This window comes from Bombina bombina, chromosome 9 (assembly GCF_027579735.1).
Source record: "Bombina bombina isolate aBomBom1 chromosome 9, aBomBom1.pri, whole genome shotgun sequence".
Classification (NCBI taxonomy): Eukaryota; Metazoa; Chordata; class Amphibia; order Anura; family Bombinatoridae; genus Bombina; species Bombina bombina.
Genome location: NC_069507.1, coordinates 63,346,509 through 63,366,294, shown reverse-complemented (window position 1 = coordinate 63,366,294; position 19,786 = coordinate 63,346,509). Strand labels below are relative to the sequence as shown.

Sequence of the window (19,786 nt, the reverse complement as noted above, 5' to 3'; positions counted from 1 at the left end):
CAGTGCTGTCTGGTCATGTACACATACACTATATTATCTCAGGCTATAATACCAGTGCTTTCTAGTCACATACACATAAACTATATTATCTCAGGCTATAATAACAGTGCTCTCTGGTCACATACACATAAACTATATTATCTCAGGCTATAATACCAGTGCTGTCTAGTCACATACACATAAACTATATTATCTCAGGCTATAACATCAGTGCTATCTGGTCACCTACACATAAACTATATTATCTCAGGCTATAACACCAGTGCTGTCTGGTCACATACACATAAACTATATTATCTCAGGCTATAACACCAGTGCTCTCTGGTCACCTACACATAAACTATATTATCCCAGGCTATAATACCAGTGCTGTCACATACACATAAACTATATTATCTCAGGCTATAATAACAGTGCTCTCTGGTCACCTACACATAAACTATATCATCTCAGGCTATAATACCAGTGCTGTCTGGTCATGTACACATACACTATATTATCTCAGGCTATAATACCAGTGCTTTCTAGTCACATACACATAAACTATATTATCTCAGGCTATAATAACAGTGCTCTCTGGTCATATACACATAAACTATATTATCTCAGGCTATATAATACCGGTGCTGTCACATACACATAAACTATATTATCTCAGGCTATAATAACAGTGCTCTCTGGTCACATACACATAAACTATATCATCTCAGGCTATAATACCAGTGCTGTCTGGTCATGTACACATACACTATATTATCTCAGGCTATAATACCAGTGCTTTCTAGTCACCTACACATAAACTATATTATCTCAGGCTATAATACCAGTGCTTTCTAGTCACATACACATAAACTATATTATCTCAGGCTATAATAACAGTGCTCTCTGGTCACATATACATAAACTATATTATCTCAGGCTATAATACCAGTGCTGTCTGGTCACATACACATAAACTATATTATCTCAGGCTATAATACCAGTGCTGTCTAGTCACATACACATAAACTATATTATCTCAGGCTATAACATCAGTGCTATCTGGTCACCTACACATAAACTATATTATCTCAGGCTATAACACCAGTGCTGTCTGGTCACATACACATAAACTATATTATCTCAGGCTATAACACCAGTGCTCTCTGGTCACCTACACATAAACTATATTATCTCAGGCTATAACACCAGTGCTCTCTGGTCACCTACACATAAACTATATTATCTCAGGCTATAACACCAGTGCTGTCTGGTCACATACACATAAACTATATTATCTCAGGCTATAACACCAGTGCTCTCTGGTCACCTACACATAAACTATATTATCTCAGGCTATAACACCAGTGCTATCTGGTCACATACACATAAACTATATCATCTCAGGCTATAATACCAGTGCTGTCTGGTCATGTACACATACACTATATTATCTCAGGCTATAATACCAGTGCTTTCTAGTCACATACACATAAACTATATTATCTCAGGCTATAATAACAGTGCTCTCTGGTCACATACACATAAACTATATTATCTCAGGCTATAATACCAGTGCTGTCTGGTCACATACACATAAACTATATAATCTCAGGCTATAATACCAGTGCTCTCTGGTCACATACACATAAACTATATTATCTCAGGCTATAATAACAGTGCTCTCTGGTCACATACACATAAACTATATTATCTCAGGCTATAATACCAGTGCTGTCTGGTCATGGACACATAAACTATATTATCTCAGGCTATAATAACAGTGCTCTCTGGTCACATACACATAGACTATACACTCACTGGCCACTTTATTAGGTACACCAGTTCAATTGCTTGGTAACACAAATTGCTAATCAGCCAATCACATGGCAGACGGGCTGGTCTGAGTATTTAAAAAACTGCTGATCTGGGATTTGTTTCACGCACAACCATCTCTAGGGTTTACAGAGAATGGTCCGAAAAAGAGAAAATATTCAGTAAGTGGCAGTTGTGTGGACGACAATGCTTTGTTGATGTCAGAGGAGAATGGGCAGACTGGTTTGAGATGATAGAAAGGCAACAGTAACTCAAATAACCACTCGTTACAACCAAGGTATACAGAATAACATCTCTGAAAGCACAACACGTCAAACCTTGAAGCAGATGGGCTACAGCAGCAGAAGACCACACTGGGTGCCACTCCTGTCAGCTAAGAACAGGAAACTAAGGCTACAATTCACACAGGCTCACCGAAATTGGACAATAGAAGAATGAAAAAACATTGCCTGGTCTGATGAGTCTCGATTTCAGATGCGACATTCAGATGGTAGGGTCAGAATTTGGCGTAAACAACATGAAAGCATGGATCCATCCTGCCTTGTATCAATGGTTCAGGCTGGTGGTGGTGGTGTAATGGTGTGGGGGATATTTTCTTGGCACACTTTGGGCCCCTTAGTACCGATTGAGCATTGTTAAAACACCACAGCCTACCTGAGTATTGTTGCTGACCATGTCCATCCCTTTATGACTACAGTGTACCCATCTTCTGATGGCTACTTCCAGCAGGATAATGCACCATGTCACAAAGGTCAAATCATCTCAAACTGGTTTCTTGAACATGACAATGAGTTCACTATACTCCAATGGCCTCCAAAGTCACCAGATCTCAGTCCAATAGAGCACCTTTGGGATGTGGTGGAACAGGAGATTCACATCATGGATGTGCAGCCGACAAATCTGCAGCAACTGCGTGATGCTATCATGTCAATATGGACCAAAATGTCTGAGGAATGTTTCCAGCACCTTGTTGAATCTATGCCACAAAGAATTAAGGCAGTTCTAAAGGCAAAAGGGGGTCCAACCTGGTACTAGCAAGGTGTACCTAATAAAGTGTCCAATGAGTGTATAATCTCAGGCTATAATTCCAGTGCTCTCTGGTCACATACACATAAACTATATTATCTCAGGCTATAACACCAGTGCTCTCTGGTCACATACACATAAACTATATTATCTCAGGCTATAATACCAGTGCTGTCTGGTCACATACACATAAACTATATTATCTCAGGCTATAACACCAGTGCTGTCTGGTCACATACACATAAGCTATATTATCTCAGGCTATAATACCAGTGCTGTCTGGTCACATACACATAAACTATATTATCTCAGGCTATAATACCAGTGCTGTCTGGTCACATACACATAAACTATATTATCCCAGGCTATAATACCAGTGCTGTCTGGTCATGGACACATAAACTATATTATCTCAGGCTATAATACCAGTGCTATCTGGTCACATACACATAAACTATATTATCTCAGGCTATAATACCAGTGCTGTCTGGTCACATACACATAAACTATATTATCTCAGGCTATAACACCAGTGCTGTCTGGTCACATACACATAAACTATATTATCCCAGGCTATAACACCAGTGCTGTCTGGTCACATACACATAAACTATATTATCTCAGGCTATAACACCAGTGCTGTCTAGTCACATACACATAAACTATATTATCTCAGGCTATAATACCAGTGCTGTCTAGTCACATACACATAAACTATATTATCTCAGGCTATAATACCAGTGCTGTCTAGTCACATACACATAAACTATATTATCTCAGGCTATAATACCAGTGCTCTCTGGTCACATACACATAAACAATATTATCTCAGGCTATAATACCAGTGCTCTCTGGTCACATACACATAAACTATATTATCTCAGGCTATAATACCAGTGCTGTCTAGTCACATACACATAAACTATATTATCTCAGGCTATAATACCAGTGCTGTCTGGTCACATACACATAAACTATATTATCTCAGGCTATAATACCAGTGCTGTCTGGTCACATACACATAAACTATATTATCCCAGGCTATAATACCAGTGCTGTCTGGTCATGGACACATAAACTATATTATCTCAGGCTATAATACCAGTGCTGTCTGGTCACCTACACATAAACTATATTATCTCAGGCTATAACACCAGTGCTCTCTGGTCACATACACATAAACTATATTATCTCAGGCTATAACACCAGTGCTGTCTAGTCACATACACATAAACTATATTATCTCAGGCTATAATACCAGTGCTGTCTGGTCACATACACATAAACTATATTATCTCAGGCTATAATACCAGTGCTGTCTGGTCACATACACATAAGCTATATTATCTCAGGCTATAATACCAGTGCTGTCTGGTCACATACACATAAACTATATTATCTCAGGCTATAATGCCAGTGCTGTCTGGTCACATACACATAAACTATGTTATCCCAGGCTATAATACCAGTTCTGTCTGGTCATGGACACATAAACTATATTATCTTAGGCTATAATACCAGTGCTATCTGGTCACATACACATAAACTATATTTTCTCAGGCTATAATACCAGTGCTGTCTGGTCACCTACACATAAACTATATTGTCTCAGGCTATAACACCAGTGCTGTCTAGTCACATACACATAAACTATATTATCTCAGGCTATAATACCAGTGCTATCTGGTCACATACACATAAACTATATTTTCTCAGGCTATAATACCAGTGCTGTCTGGTCACCTACACATAAACTATATTGTCTCAGGCTATAATACCAGTGCTGTCTAGTCACATACACATAAACTATATTATCTCAGGCTATAATACCAGTGCTCTCTGGTCACATACACATAAACAATATTATCTCAGGCTATAATACCAGTGCTCTCTGGTCACATACACATAAACTATATTATCTCAGGCTATAATACCAGTGCTGTCTAGTCACATACACATAAACTATATTATCTCAGGCTATAATACCAGTGCTGTCTGGTCACCTACACATAAACTATATTATCTTAACTGTGCTCTAGTTAAGATATAATGAATATTTGTCCTGTTAAGGGTCTTGAGGACTGGAGTTAAGAAACGCTGCTTTAAAGGGACAATCTACTGTAATAAAATGCTTTCATTTGTTAGAGCATATTATTATTCAAATAATGCTTGTTGGTAACTGTTACTCCAGAATTGTTATTGTTTAAAAAGATAGATAATCCCTTTATTATCCATTCCCCAATTTTGCATAACCAACACGGTTATATTAAAGGGACAATCTACAATATAATTTTTTTATTGTTTTAAAAGATACATAATCTTTTATTACCCATTCCCCAGTTTTGCACAGTTATATTAATATACTTTTTACCTCTGTGATTGCCTTGTATCTAAGAACCTACGGACAGCCCCCTGATCACATGACTGTGATTATTTATTATCTATTGACTTGCATTTAGCATGGTGTTGTGCTAAATCTTAAATAACTTTCTGTGCCTGAACACAGTGTTATTTATATGGCCCACATGAACTATCAAGTCTCTTGTTGTGAAAAGCAGTTTAAAAATCATGTAATAAGAGGCAGCCCTCAAGGGCTTAGAAATTAGCATATGAGCCTACCTAGGTTTAATTTCAACTAAGAATACCAAGAGAAAATAGCAAATTTGATGATAAAAGTAAATTAAAAAGTTGATTAAAATTACATGTCCTATCTGAATAATGAAAGTTTAATTTTGACTAGACTGTCCCTTTAATATACTGTTTATCTTTTTTTTACCTTGTATCTAAGGCTCTGCAGACTGTCCCCTTATCTCAGTTCTTTTGACAGACTTGCATTTTAGCCAATCAGTGCTCACTCTTAACTCCACGGGAGTGAGCACAATGTTATCTATATGACACACATGAACCAGCAGTGTCTAACTGTCAAAAACTTTCAAAATGCACTGAGATAAGAGGCAGTTCAACAGCTTAGAAATTAGCATATGAGTCTATCTAGGTTTAGCGTTCCACAAAGAATAGCAAGAGAGCAAGGCAAATTTGACGATAAAAGTAAATTGGAAAGATGCACGAAAAGTTAAAGTGAATGTAAAGTCACCACCCCCCGAGAACGCCACACTAATGTGCATAAAAAATAAGTTGAAGTTTAATTCATCATTTTTCAATGACTGCTATATTTACGCCAAAAATTAGCTTTTTATCAGTTATATCGCACTATGCTTCCTCCACCCGCCATCTTCGCTATTTGAGTGACAGGTTTAGATGCACTCTTTTAACCAATCATAGATTCAACCACGGGGGATTCAATCTCGATTTCAAAACGTCACAGAATCTAAATACGCATGCGTTAAAACCTATCTTCATCTATGTTTAGACGCGCGTTCACACTTCGCGCATGCGCACTTACCATACTTATACCTAGTTCGGAGAAGATATCACAGTGGCAGTTGTGAGAGGATATGGCTTCTTACAGCCTCTTGCTATGCTCACTTTAGTGGCCCCTAAAATGTATTGCATTTTAACATTTTTATGTATATTGGCGGTGATGTGTATTGCTAACAAACGCATGCGCAATTGAAGGTGTACACGGGAGCGTGCTTGAAGTACACGTACAGAGCGGGTGGGACCGCTCTATACGTCACACCAGGGAGAAGAAGGGAGTAATGACTGGGAGGAGTTTGGGTACGTAACTGAATCAAATTTGAAAGAAAAATATATAATTATTCGTTTATTTTTCAAAGAAAATAAAGTGGTAGTTTAACTAATATGTATAAAAGAAAGCATTTGGAGGATTCATTAACAGGAAAATTGACATTCACTTTAAGCCCCACCACTTTTGACAGCTCCAATGTAATGCACGCACGCAACTATTATATTGCTACAAGAATCTCCATGCAACCCTGGGGTTATTGACACATATCTCGTTGTCTGCAGGACAAAACTAAAGCGTTAACTCCTTATCTGACAGCACTGCAATGATTAGCAGATCCCTATGGCAGCTAATGTGTTAAAGTGTCAAGATCTGATTTCCCAGTCTTTCCCCACTTACCCTTAGCATGCTGGCTGCTGTCACTGGGTCCCCAGATGTCACCTTGCACACAGCTGTGTGACCATGCATGCAATCACGGCTCAGGCTCCGCCCAGTACACAAATCGTTAACTCCTTATCTGACAGCACTGCAATGATTAGCAGCAGATCCGTATGGCAGCTAATGGGTTAAAGTGTCAAGATCTGATTTCCCAGTCTTTCCCCACTTACCCTTAGCATGCTGGCTGCTGTCACTGGGTCCCCAGATGTCACCTTGCACACAGGACTCAACACTCACTAAATCCTCAGCGAAACAGCGAAAAAGGGATCCGGCCATAGAAGGAGTCTGAGCTTTCTCTGGTCTCACACTCTCCCGGTGCAGAACTTTACTCCAACTTAATCTTTACTCTCCAGATTGTGATACAAACACGAAGTAACAAACCCCCAAACGTGAAAAATAAAATAAAACTTGTTTCTGTTTTTAAAATACAAATAATTATATTAATAATAATAATAAAAATTCACTCTTGAAAAACCTGTAAGCAGCAATGCACTCTGGGCGCTAGCAAATAATCTTTTTTGGGTGGCGGGGGTTAACTTTTTGGCGGGGCTTATCTGGAAAAGATCCGTTTAATTTTGACTAGACTGTCCCTTTAACTCACAAAAAAGGGTTAAACTTATGCACAAGAAGCACACACTTGTGTGCCTGTCTCTCCTGACTGGATCTCTGTGTTATAAAATACTCTAGTGAATTAGAACACTGTGATATTGCATATAATTGTCTCTTTAAATGTAACCATACTCATGTTGCTTATTGATGTGTGCATATTCACATGGTGAGATACAGGCTCATGTTGTAGATGATAATAATTGTGAAATTAAATCTTTTTTTTTTTTACAAAGGTATTTGGAAATGAATAAATCCTTTTAATAACCTTGCACCTAAGGGTTAATAATTTACAGGTTAACTTGTACTTGTTTAAAGACATACTCAGAGACATAGAGACCTTGTAACAGTTAAAACCATGTGAGCAATTATCTCACCAGGTCTTATATAAGATACCTGAATGCATCAGTACACACAGGCACTGAATGAGCTAACCAATCAGTAGCTGGATCTTTCCCTATGAGGTAATGTAGTCAAGGCTGAATTGGCTGGTTGCCCTGCCAATCATTCTGGCTGTTTCCATAGCAATCACATCACATTACTTCAAAGTTATCAGCATAGAAACAACAAAGGAAAGATGTGAAATTATCCAGAGGAGAAAAGTAACCAGTTTAGTGCTGGAGTGCAGTGCAGATATGCTATCTGCTTTGTCCTAAGTGTAATTTGTGTGTACACCTGCTGAAAATGTCTGTGCACAATAAATCTTTACGTAATTTGCATCTTCTGTGGGCATCTTGTGCATATAATGCTGCCTGCATATCACACATACAGAACATGCATATCACTCCTTGCAAATAATGATCTTAATTACTTTGCATACATTAAAACAATGCAGACTGCTCTGCACATCTGCTGAATATGTGTGTGCAGGGGGAATGTGCCCCTTTTAAATGTGTGCAATTGTATAACATCCATAATGCATACAACACATACAGACTTACTCATATATATACACTCTGGGTGCCTAGCAACTTTCAGCCTCTGGAGCAATCTCAGTATACCAGTTTTCTACTGTTCCTAACGTAATTAAAGATATTTTATCTCTTTCATGTAATGATTTTTACACAATCTCTTACTTTGTGCTGATTTTGGAAAAACATAATGTCCATTCTAGGTTTTAGGAAACTCCCAAAAGTGCTATCCAGAAAGGAGATGTGATCATAGTGAACTGGGAGACAACAATGTGCTATAAAACCAAGCATGGAGGTAAAGCAGGAGTTTAGGTAGTGAATAGGGAGGGGAAGGGGGGTGTCAGGTTAATTATGCAACTAACTGGCAAAGTTAAAGGGATATTTTACACCAATTTTCATTTAACTGCATGTAATATACACTACTATAAAGAATAAGATGCACAGATACTGATCTAAAAATCCAGTGTAAAACCGTTTAAAAACTTACTTAGAAGCTCCCAGTTTAGCACTGTTGAAAAAGATAGCTGGAACACCCACTGAAAGTGCTTCTATAGCAAAAAAAGCAGACACCCCCCCTCCCCCTTTCTCTGCATATAAAAAGAACCATTATACAAACAAAAGCAGTCTGAAGTCTGTATACATCAGTATTCTCCTAAAACTTTGGGGCTTGGTTAGGAGTCTGAAAATCAGAGCAATGTTATTTAAAATAGTCAAAACTATACATTTAAAAAAAAAAAAAAAAAAAAAGCTGTATAGGCTATATAAATGGATCATCTACAAAATATATATATATATATATGTATAATGTCCCTTTAAGCCTTAGGTCATTAGGGTTGGAGGCAAGTTGTGTGACTTGATTGATTTGAGTCCTGAGTGGAGAGATAAGTTGATAATTTTATTGATATTAAATTGTTCATAAAACAAAATTCTGATTTTTTTTTTGTCATATACACAGCAGCAACAAAGAAGCAAATAACTGTGAAATCAATATATGTCTTGTGCTTGACTAGAACCACTTATAAATGATACAAGTGATCTCTGTCCTCCTCTGGTCCATTGATAATTTGACGTTCAAATTTGAGCTTTGCTCTCCACACTCTCCGTGGTGTATCCTGTTGTGGGTGATACAAGTGGTCTCTGTCTTCTTCAGCTGCAGCTCAGGAAAATATCAGTTATTAAACAGCAGAACGATTTATTATAACAAAGGCACAGCACTTTAATTAGTGGACAAATCGGAGATCTCTATTCAGCAAAGTCCATGAGTGGTGGTAAAACCTGTGATCTGTAATTGGCTCAGACAGGTGCCATGGAAACGCAGCTGAATATTGTTCCAATTTATATGTTGAAAATACATTATATTCAAAACTGAATTCTCCATAAAATGTTCAATTATGCTTAGTAAAACAACCTTGTGAAGGGCTTTCATTATTTATTTTGACCTCTTTTACATTTAACTTTAAAATTGTTTTTTTTTTCTATTTTCCCCAGATAAGCAGGAGTGCATTTTGCAGATGGCTGAACCTTGACACTGCAACATTCTACACAGTGATTTCTTGATCAGTAAAAGAGTTCATTTATTGTATATCTGTACAACTGGCCACAGCAAAAGTTATAAGATTAATTATACTCAAGGAGCTTTTCAAGACGACTGTAAAACATTGCAAATATATTTTGTATGCAGATCTTATAGAATACAGCATTTATTTGCTGATATTCAAACTATGCGCGTGTGTTTGTAATATATATGCACAAACATATACATAAAGAAATACACACTGATTCTTTCCGATTACCTTGAGGTACATTCATTCCTACGTCAACTGCAAGGTCGTCGCTTGGGGGTGGTTCAATCGCCAGCCTTCCCAGCTCACTGCAAATAGAATAATCAAGAAATACTTTGACCACCTTTCACCACATGAAGGTATTTGTAAAAGAAACTAGCATACATATAACCTTACTTCTATATAAATATTTTATTTATGCTGTGATTTTCTGTATCTTAATTGTGCCTTAGTCATTATTTAAAAAAAAAAAAAGAACATATTAGAAAATATCTGACGACCACTATCATCTGGTGTAGTGTTTGAATGCAGGTTCATGTCCTTTTAATGCTTGTTGATGTGGAGACACAACCAGCTTTTTGTAGTGAATTAAACAAACATTGAGGTTAATCACAATCCCTTTGAAAAATGTTTCTAATGTTTTTTTTTAGCAAAATAAATAAATTAAAATCTAAGGGTATTTTTGGAGATAAATAATTTGATACGTTTTTTTCTAAAGGATTGTAGTTGACCCCTGGCTCCTTTTCTTTGTAGTGGGATTTTTTTCTTCTTTTTCTCTAGTCTTAAAGGGACACTCAAGTCAAAATCAAACTGTCATGATTCAGACAGAGCAGCAATTTTAAACAACTTTCCAATTTACTTCCATTAAAAAAAATTGCACAGTCTTTTTATATTTAAACTTTTTGAGTCACCAGCTCCTACTGAGCATGTGCAAGAATTCACAGAATAAGCATATATGCATTTGTGATTGGCTGATGGCTGTCACATGGTACAGGGGGAGTGGAAATAGACATCATTTTTAAAATTGTCAGAAAAAATATCTACTATTCATTTGAAGTTCAGACTAAGTGCTATTGCATTGTCTTGTTATCTTGCATTTGTTGATTATGTAAATCTACTGTGTTGACTGGTCCTTTAAGACATAATTGTAATATTGGGTAAAATATATAAAATAATTGTCTCATGACTCCTAATTTTGGTTTGATTTATACAGGATAACAATATCTCCTTAGAGATCAGAAAGAGATAATGGGGTCGATTTATCAAGCTGCGGCGGACAGGGGCGTACATATGCGCCCCTGTCCGCAGCAGCTTGCCTCTGGCTGAATTCCGCTGCCGGAATTCAGCATTGCACAAGAATGCAATTTTGCGCTCTTGTGCAACGCCACCCCCTGCCCGTGCTCTCTTGTAAGAACCTGCAGTCGTAGGGGGTTGAAAGCCTTTGATAAATTGGCCCCAATAGACTCGCAGCAGATGATAAGAGTTTTTTTAAACAAAGCAGCTGCAGGAACAACATTTTAAATGTCTCTTACTCTCTCCCTCCTCCACAGGGGGTTGATTTCTGCTGCAACCTCTAGCTTTTATATAGCCAATACTGCAGTATTGAAGCTTTCAGTATAGGTGACAGTTGCAATGGCCAAAATGTCTATTTCAACTGACAAAATAAAGGGTAAAGGAGCTATCTGTAAACAATTCAATTCATTCCAGCAGGTAAAATTGATCATCTGGAGCATTTTAACAGGGGATAATATTTTACAGTACAAAGTCTCTTTAAAGGGACATGAAACCCAAACATTTTCTTTCATGATTCAGATAAAGAATACAATTTTAAACAACTTTCTAATTTACTTCTATTATCTAATCTGTTTTATTCTCTTGGTATCATTTGTTGAAGGAGCAGCAATGCACTACTGGTTTCTAATTGAACACATGGGTAAGCCAATGACAATCAGTTTATATATGCAGTCACCAATCAACAGCTAGAACCTAGGTTCTCTGCTGCACATGAACTTGCCTAGATAAACATTTCAGCAAAGGATAACAAGAGAAATAAGCAAATTAAATAATAGAAGTAAATTGGAAAGTTGTTTGAAATTGTATTCTCTATCTGAATCATGAAAGAATTTTTTTTTGGGTTTCATGTCCCTTTAATCCTTATTTGCTACACTGTCCTTAAACTTTAATTTCCCTAATCATTTACCTGACTCAGTTTAATGTATAAAGTATCCTAAAATCGCATGTGATTATAGTTGTGTGTAATAGCATTGCATAGTCCTAGCGAACACAGTGTACTTATTTTTCAAAACACGCCCACACACCTGGCATTTATGATTACATAAACAACTAACGCATAGCTGGCACTTCTGAAGCTATTGTTTTTTAAAGAATATTTAATGCTAGTTACACATTCTACTAAAGTCTTCATCATATAATGATTTTACATGAATTACAGGGCACACTTGTAAGGTACTACATTTTAGGTTGGTTTCCAGTGTCTACATAAGAGACCGTAATCTCAAAATCCCCCCCCCCCCATATTTTTTAACTTGCTTAGTAAAACCAAATTAAATATGTGTATACATATATATATATATATATATATATATATATATATATATATATATATGTATATATATATATATATATATATATGTGATATCTCGTACAGAAAACAAGATCTGTAGGAAATGCTAGTAGAAAACAGAAATGTAGAAATGGCAAACTCTTGCTTTTTATTTCTAATTTTATCTTCTTAAACTGCATTTCTATCAGAAATTACGTATTTGTGATCGGGATTTAAAGGGACATTCAACAATAAATACATTTTAAACACCTTCCTCTAATTACGGTTGCGACATATTGGTACTTAGGATACATTGCATGTATATGAAGGAGAGTTGTATACATGTGCAAACACATCAACACTGGAATGCAATAAATGGCCATCTTGAACATGGTGGTACACATTTAAACTTCCGGTACCCATTTGCTGTTCTGTCCTGTTTAATGGCGATCTAGATAAGTTGCATGGGTTTTTTAATTAAATAGAAAGTCTCAAAATCGCATCACTATCTCCTTATAGTAATAGATATTCAGCAAAGACAAACATTGTTTTATATGGTGAGGTTTGGAGCGTTTGGTGAATATTTTAAACCTTGTCACTTTCATGATTTACAGTGTAAGAACTGTTAAAATCCAGTTATAAGAGATAAGTTGCGGGCACTTTCTTATGGAAATTAATATTCCACAGTGTTGCCAAAAAGGAAAAGGAGGTTTTCTTAATGAATTAAAAAATAAATAAAAATATATATATTTATATAGAAGGATATTAAAAGTTTGAAAAACATCATTAAGCAAATATGCCATCGTGCCTATATACAAATGTCATTCAGACATTTATCATAAACACCACTCTATCCAATTGCAAAAAACACACATGGACTTCTTTAACCCATTTGAAGTTTTGGTGATCAGCATCCATTATTGGCAGTGCTGTTGTGAGAAAATGGAGATCAAATCTCTTGTGAGTTAAAGGGACATGTTACCCAAATGTTGAAGCACTTAAAAGTGATGCAGCAATACTGTAGAAAACTGACTAGAAAATAACACCTGAACATCTCTGTGTAGAAAAGGATGTTTTACCTTAAAATTTCCTCAGTAGCCACATCCCATTGTAAAAGGACTTTAAACAGCCAATCGGGATGCTAGTTCCAGGACTTGCAAGGGAGTTTGCATGTCACATGTGCAGGCACAGTCACGTTATATCCCTACTCAGTTTAAGGAAGTTCACTATGACATTTTGCGAGATTTCAGTAAAATCTTATGAGATCAAAGTAAAGCAAAGTTGACATCAACACTGATTAGGCTGATTGGCTATTTTTTTTTCATCATGCTGCTGACAGTAGCTAAAGGATAACTGTACACAGAGCAATTACTGTTGGAGAAATGTTCCTTTTTTATTAAGAGTTGTGTCACTTTCAAATGATTTAGCATATGGGTATTATGTCCCTTTAACAATCTCGGCTGTTAAAAATTCCTGTTTCTCCAACATCGGGGCGGGGAATGGAGTTTTGTAATCAACCCCATAGTAGGAGCATTTCATTACTGCCCTATTGCTTGCATATTACACATTAGAGCATTTTTAATTTGCACTTTTAACTTCCTTTAACTTTGTGTCCTTAAAACCGTACAAACAATCATACTTTACCATTCCTGGATATTTCTAGGAGTTTGCAGGATTATGTAAGACTATATTCAAAATAATATATATATAAATATATATATGGTGCAAACAAGTAGAGTGTTACAGATCAGGAGTCCTAACCTGAGAACAAGCGATACTCTCAAACCTGCGCTAGTCAGGGAAAAGGAAATATTTGGCAGCTATTAGGGACTAGAACATCACGGGGGTGAGCCGTTGATGTAACAGTTTAGAATGAATGTACAAAAGGGGTTAACAGCGCTCACAAGTACTACTATAACTGGTGTGGTATGCAAATGATATGTGTACTTATACAATTATTAATAAGAAGCCAAAGTTCATAAAGTATATGGAACCAAAGTCATTGGAGATCCAGTCAATATTCTACAACATTCACCATTTTGAAAGGAGGGTTTGAAGATAAATTGTTTGAATTTGTCGGTTCAATAAAGAGAGAAATCTTACTTCAGTGCTGTGGACATTTACTTTTACTACTTGAATTCTCTGGTATAACTGCCGGTGAGAAAGTGCATACCAAGACCTCATACTCCAAGAGGTGATGGGCAAAACCACACACTTATCTTGGGAGGTACACTTTGGAAGAAAGAAATATCTACATACTCCAAGTGGTGGATGAAATCCTAGAGGCATACAGTGGTATTCCGGATCAACCAATTACAGAGGACAGAGTATCCCTTCCAGTGCGGCAACTTACCTCATTAGATTGAGGTAAATTCTGGTAAGGGCATTCACTGCATCTATAGATTATTCTGAATTTATCTCCAATGACTTTGGTTCCATATACTTTATGAACTTTGGCATCTTATTAATAATTGTATAAGTACACATATCATTTGCATACCACACCAGTTATAGTAGGACTTTTGAGCTCTGTTAACCCCTTTTGTACATATATAGATAGATAGATAGATATTTTTTATGATATTCTTTGTTGAGATTTTTACATTTTATTTTTTACGGGTTTTACTAAATACAAAGCAAATGCTTCAACCACTGTAAAAGAATAGTTTGTGGAACTACAGTTGTTTATTTTAACCTCTTAATGACAGGGACATAATGTGTCCTTAAAGTGATGGTTAATTTGAGCATTTAACAAACCCTAGGATTTACCATCACTAAAAATACAGTGGAGTTTAAGTCATCAGTTATTAAAGAAAGGGTGCAAAACTCACCTTTTCTGTGCCACGGCAGCTCGCTAAACTCAGTGCTCTGGCCACCCACAGCACAGCTCTTCTGCCAATGAGGAGATGTTTGCACCTCTAAACCAATAGACAGTGTTCTATATGCTAGCACGGCTATTGGTTTAGAGGTGCAAATATCATCTCATTGGCAGAAGAGCGATGTGCCGTGGGCAGCCAGAGCAACTGAGTTTAGCAATTGTGCAGCAGCACAGTCTGGGATGACTTTAGCTAAACTTAATTTCCATCTTAATATGAGGAGAGTCCACGGCTTCATTTGTTACTTGTGGGAATACAGAACCTGGCCACCAGGAGGAGGCAAAGACGCAAGCCAAAGGCCTAATTACCTAAACCACTACCCTCATCCCCCAGTCATTCTTTGCCTTTCGTCACAGGAGGATGGCAGAGAAGTGTCGGAAGATTCGGAGTAGTCTCTTATGGAGGGAGTACTCTTCACTATGGGACTGAAGTTTTAAGTAGTCTTGTCAGCCTCTCAGTGAGAGCATTGATGAGTTTCACTGCCTGCTTCTATCACTCAAGTCTATGTCAGGTGCGATGCTACAAGACTGTCAAACTTGAGAGGCTGTGTGTCTGTTCCACTGCGATGATTCCGGTAAGATCGTTTCATTTTCTTTCATATGATAACGTAAAGAAGACAGGGTCACAGTGTGATTCCTTTATCTGCATGGAATCAAGGGTTAATATGTCTGGAAAGGGGATTATTGAACATAGGGGATTTATACATGATTTGCTTTATTATGTTTTATGCTGCGACGTGTAAGATGAGGCTCTGGCAGATGTGTGAACATTCAGGTTTTACTTTCATTTTGGATAACTGCGCAGCCTGTCAGTTTGGCGCGCTTTCTTCCTGCAGCAGGGGCAGTCCTGCATGGCACTCCATGTGACCAGGTGTGGCCTCATTGACTTTCTCTTTCCTGACCATGCGGTTTACAGGAGACAAAGCGGTTTCTTTGTGAGGGCTGGGTCATAGGAGGTGGTGAGTGCCCTGGCCATTGGGGGTATAAAGGTGCCACTTATTTTTTCTGTAGTCCATCGTACAAGCGCAAGCTATGGAGGACTCTGATGCGTTAGAGGGTACTCCCTCTTTAACCAAATCTAATACCTGTTTTTTTTGTGAGGAGGCTCAATTATGTTCCACATGCCTTGATAAAGTAGTTATGTCTAAAAAGAACAAGATGATTAGTACCACTGAGCCGTCCACCTCTGAGGGGGTCTCCGTCCCGCGAGGTGCGTTCCCTGCAATCATCTCCTATTACACATGCAACTCCCCATTGCACTACTAATCCAGACTTTTCTGAACAGTTGCAAACGGGAGTGTCTGCGGCCTTTAATGCTTTACCTCACCCTGCTAAGCGCAAGCGAAAGGTTAAATACTGCTATCCCTCCAAGGGGTCATCTACCAACTTGTTGGATTTATCTGATACTAGATTATCCGCTGATGAAGTCGCCTCTGATACTTCAGAGGAGGCTCTTTCTGGTCGGAATCGGCTGCCTCTAAGCCTCCGGCTGTGGAGGAACCAGACTTAAGATTTAGGATAGAGCACTTACGCTTTCTGTTGAAGGAAGTGTTGGCTACGTTAGATGATCTGTAACCCAAGTTACCTGAGGAACTTTCTATTCGATAAGGTTTATGAGGACAGGGTGGTGCCACAAACGGTTCCCGTAAAGATGGCAAATACTATTAAGAATTAATGGGAAAGACTTGGATCCTCTTTTTCCTCTTCTTCTTTTAAGAAATTGTTCCCAGTTCCTGACTCCCAATTAGAGTTGTGGGGGTCTGTCCCTAAGGTGGATGGAACTATCTCCACGCTTCCTAAGCGCACCACAATCACACTTGAGGATAGTTTGTCATTTAAGGAGCCCATGGATAAGAAGCTAGAAACTGTGTCAAGAAAAATGGTCCAGGACTGGACTCTATAATATCTACAGTCACTGGGGGCCTTTTTACTGCAGGATAAGAAGTAAAGCTAAAGGACAGGGTCTTAATTTAATAAAGTCCCAACGCCAGAAGCCTTCCGCGAAGTCTGACCAGTCCAAGGGAACTTGGAAACCAGCTCAATCTTAGAACAAATACAAGCAGAACAAGAAGCCCACCGAGACAAAATCGTCATGAAGGGGCAGCCCCCGATCCGTCACTGGATCGTGTTGGGGGCAAACTATCGCTCTTTGTGGAAGCTTGGCTGGGAGACGTGCAAGACCCTTGGCTTCTGGAGGTCATTGCCCAGGGTTACAGGATAGGTTTCAAATCTCATCCACCCAGGGGCAGATTCCTAGTATCAAACATGTCTTCAAGACCAGAAAAACGAGACGCCTTTCTAGGGTGCGTGAGGGATCTCTCCTCCCTAGGAGTCATTGTGCCAGTACCTCTAGCAGAGAGAGGACTGGGATACTACTCAAACCTTTTTGTGGTCCCAAAGAAGGAGGCTACGTTTTGCTCGATTCTGGACCTAAAGTGATTAAACAAGTTTCTTTCAGTGCCATCGTTCAAGATGGAGACAACAAGGTCTATTCTGCCCTTAGTTCAAGAGGGACAGTTGATGACCACGATAGACTTGAAGGATGCTTACCTTCATGTTCAAATACACAAGGATCACTTCAAGTTTTTAAGATTCACTTTTTTGGATCAGCGCTTCCAGTTTGTAGCTCTTCCCTTTGGTCTGGCTACTGCTTCAAGAGTCTTTACAAAGGATCTGGGGGCACTACTCGCGGTGGTTAGATCCAGAGGTATGGCAGTAGCGTCTTATTTGGTCGACATTCTGGTCCAAGCTCTGTCCTGCCGGCTGGTAGAAGACCATTTGAGAGCTCTTCTTCTTCAATCTCATGGATGGAAGATAAACTTAGGAAAGAGTTCTCTGGATCCCAGTACCAGAGTGGAATACCGTATCCATGAAGATATTTCTTAGAGACCAGAGACGTTGCAAAATTACTTCCAGTTGTCTTGTCCTCCAGACCTCCTTAAGGCCATCTCTGGCCCGGTGTATGGAGGTTATTGGGCTAATGGTGTCCAGCATAGACATCATTCTATTTGCCAGGTTTCATCTCAGACCTCTGCAGCTATGCATGCTGAGGCAATGGAACAGCGATTAGTCAGATCTATCCCAACAGATTTCTCTGGACAGCCGATCCAGAGAATCGCTCTCTTGGTGGCTCTGTCCAGATCGCCTGTCCCAGGGGACATCCTTCTTGAGGCCATCCTGGGAGATTGTGACTACAGACGCAAATCTATCAGGATGGGGAGCCGTTTGGGGTGCCAGGAAGGCACAGGTCCGGTGGACTCGAGAAGAATCTATTCTCCCGATCAACATTCTTGAACTTCGAGCGATCTTCAATGCTCTAAGGGCTTGGCCTCTTCTGGGTTCGTCCCAGTTTATCAGATTCCAATCAGACAACATTACCTCGGTGGCTTACATCAACCATCAGGGGGGAACGAGAAGCTCCCCAGCCATGAGGGAAGTATCTCAGATTCTGGAATGAGCGGAGGCCCACAACTGCTCGCTGTCAGCGATTCACATTCCGGGTGTGGACAACTGGGAAGCAGACTTTCTCAGCAGACAATCATTTCATCCCGGGAAATGGTCTCTCCATTCCAAGGTGTTTGCAGAGATTTGCAACAGATGGGGGACGCCGGAGATAGACCTCATGGCGTTCAGACTCAATACCAAGCTACCCAGATACGGGTTACAATCCAGGGATCCCCAGACAGAGCTGATAGATGCCTTAGCAGTGCCCTGGGGGTTCAGCCTAGTTTACATTTTTCCATTGTTCCCACTTCTATCTTGAGTAGTGGCCCGCATAAAGCAGGAAAAAGCTTTGACTATTCTAATTGCTCCATCGTGGCCGCGAAGGATGTGGTTTGCGGACCTGGTGGATATGTCATCATCTCCTCCATAGAGGTTACCCTGTCGCAGGGATCTGCTGGAACAGGGTCCTTTTGTTCATCAAAATCTAGATTCTCTGAGGCTGACTGTGTGGAGATTGAACACTTAGTCCTTGCCAAGAGAGGGTTTTCTGAGAGAGGGATTAATACTCTCATTCAAGCTAGAAAGCCGGTCACCCGTCGCATCTACCATAAGGTGTGAAGGATCTACTTATTCTGATGTGAAGAACGTGGATTCCCCTGGCATAAGGTCAGGGTATCCAGGATTCTTTCCTTTCTCCAAGACGGTTTGGAGAAGGAACTTGCTGCTAGTTCCTTAAAGGGACAGATTTCGGCTCTATCGATGTTATTACACAAGAGGCTCGCTGAGATTCCTGATATTCAGTCTTTTGTTCAGGCTCTGACTAGAATCAGGCCTGTGTTTAGACATTCTGCTCCTCCTTGGAGTTTAAATTTGGTTCTTAAGGTTTTGCAGAGGGCTCCT

At 38.9% G+C, this 19,786-nt stretch overlaps 1 protein-coding gene across 1 annotated transcript in view; it reads right to left on the bottom strand.

The window, feature by feature from the left end:
* Window positions 1–9,324: 9,324 nt before the first annotated feature.
* LOC128639908 (uncharacterized) overlaps window positions 9,325–19,786 on the bottom strand; it is a 205,391-nt gene continuing 194,929 nt past the window's right edge. The window contains exons 4-5 of the mRNA XM_053692164.1: window positions 10,236–10,312; window positions 9,325–9,592 (exon numbers count right to left, since the gene is read on the bottom strand). Coding sequence (XP_053548139.1) covers window positions 9,459–9,592; window positions 10,236–10,312 — 211 coding nt within the window. The 3' untranslated portion in view covers window positions 9,325–9,458. The remainder of the gene's footprint in view (window positions 9,593–10,235; window positions 10,313–19,786) is intronic.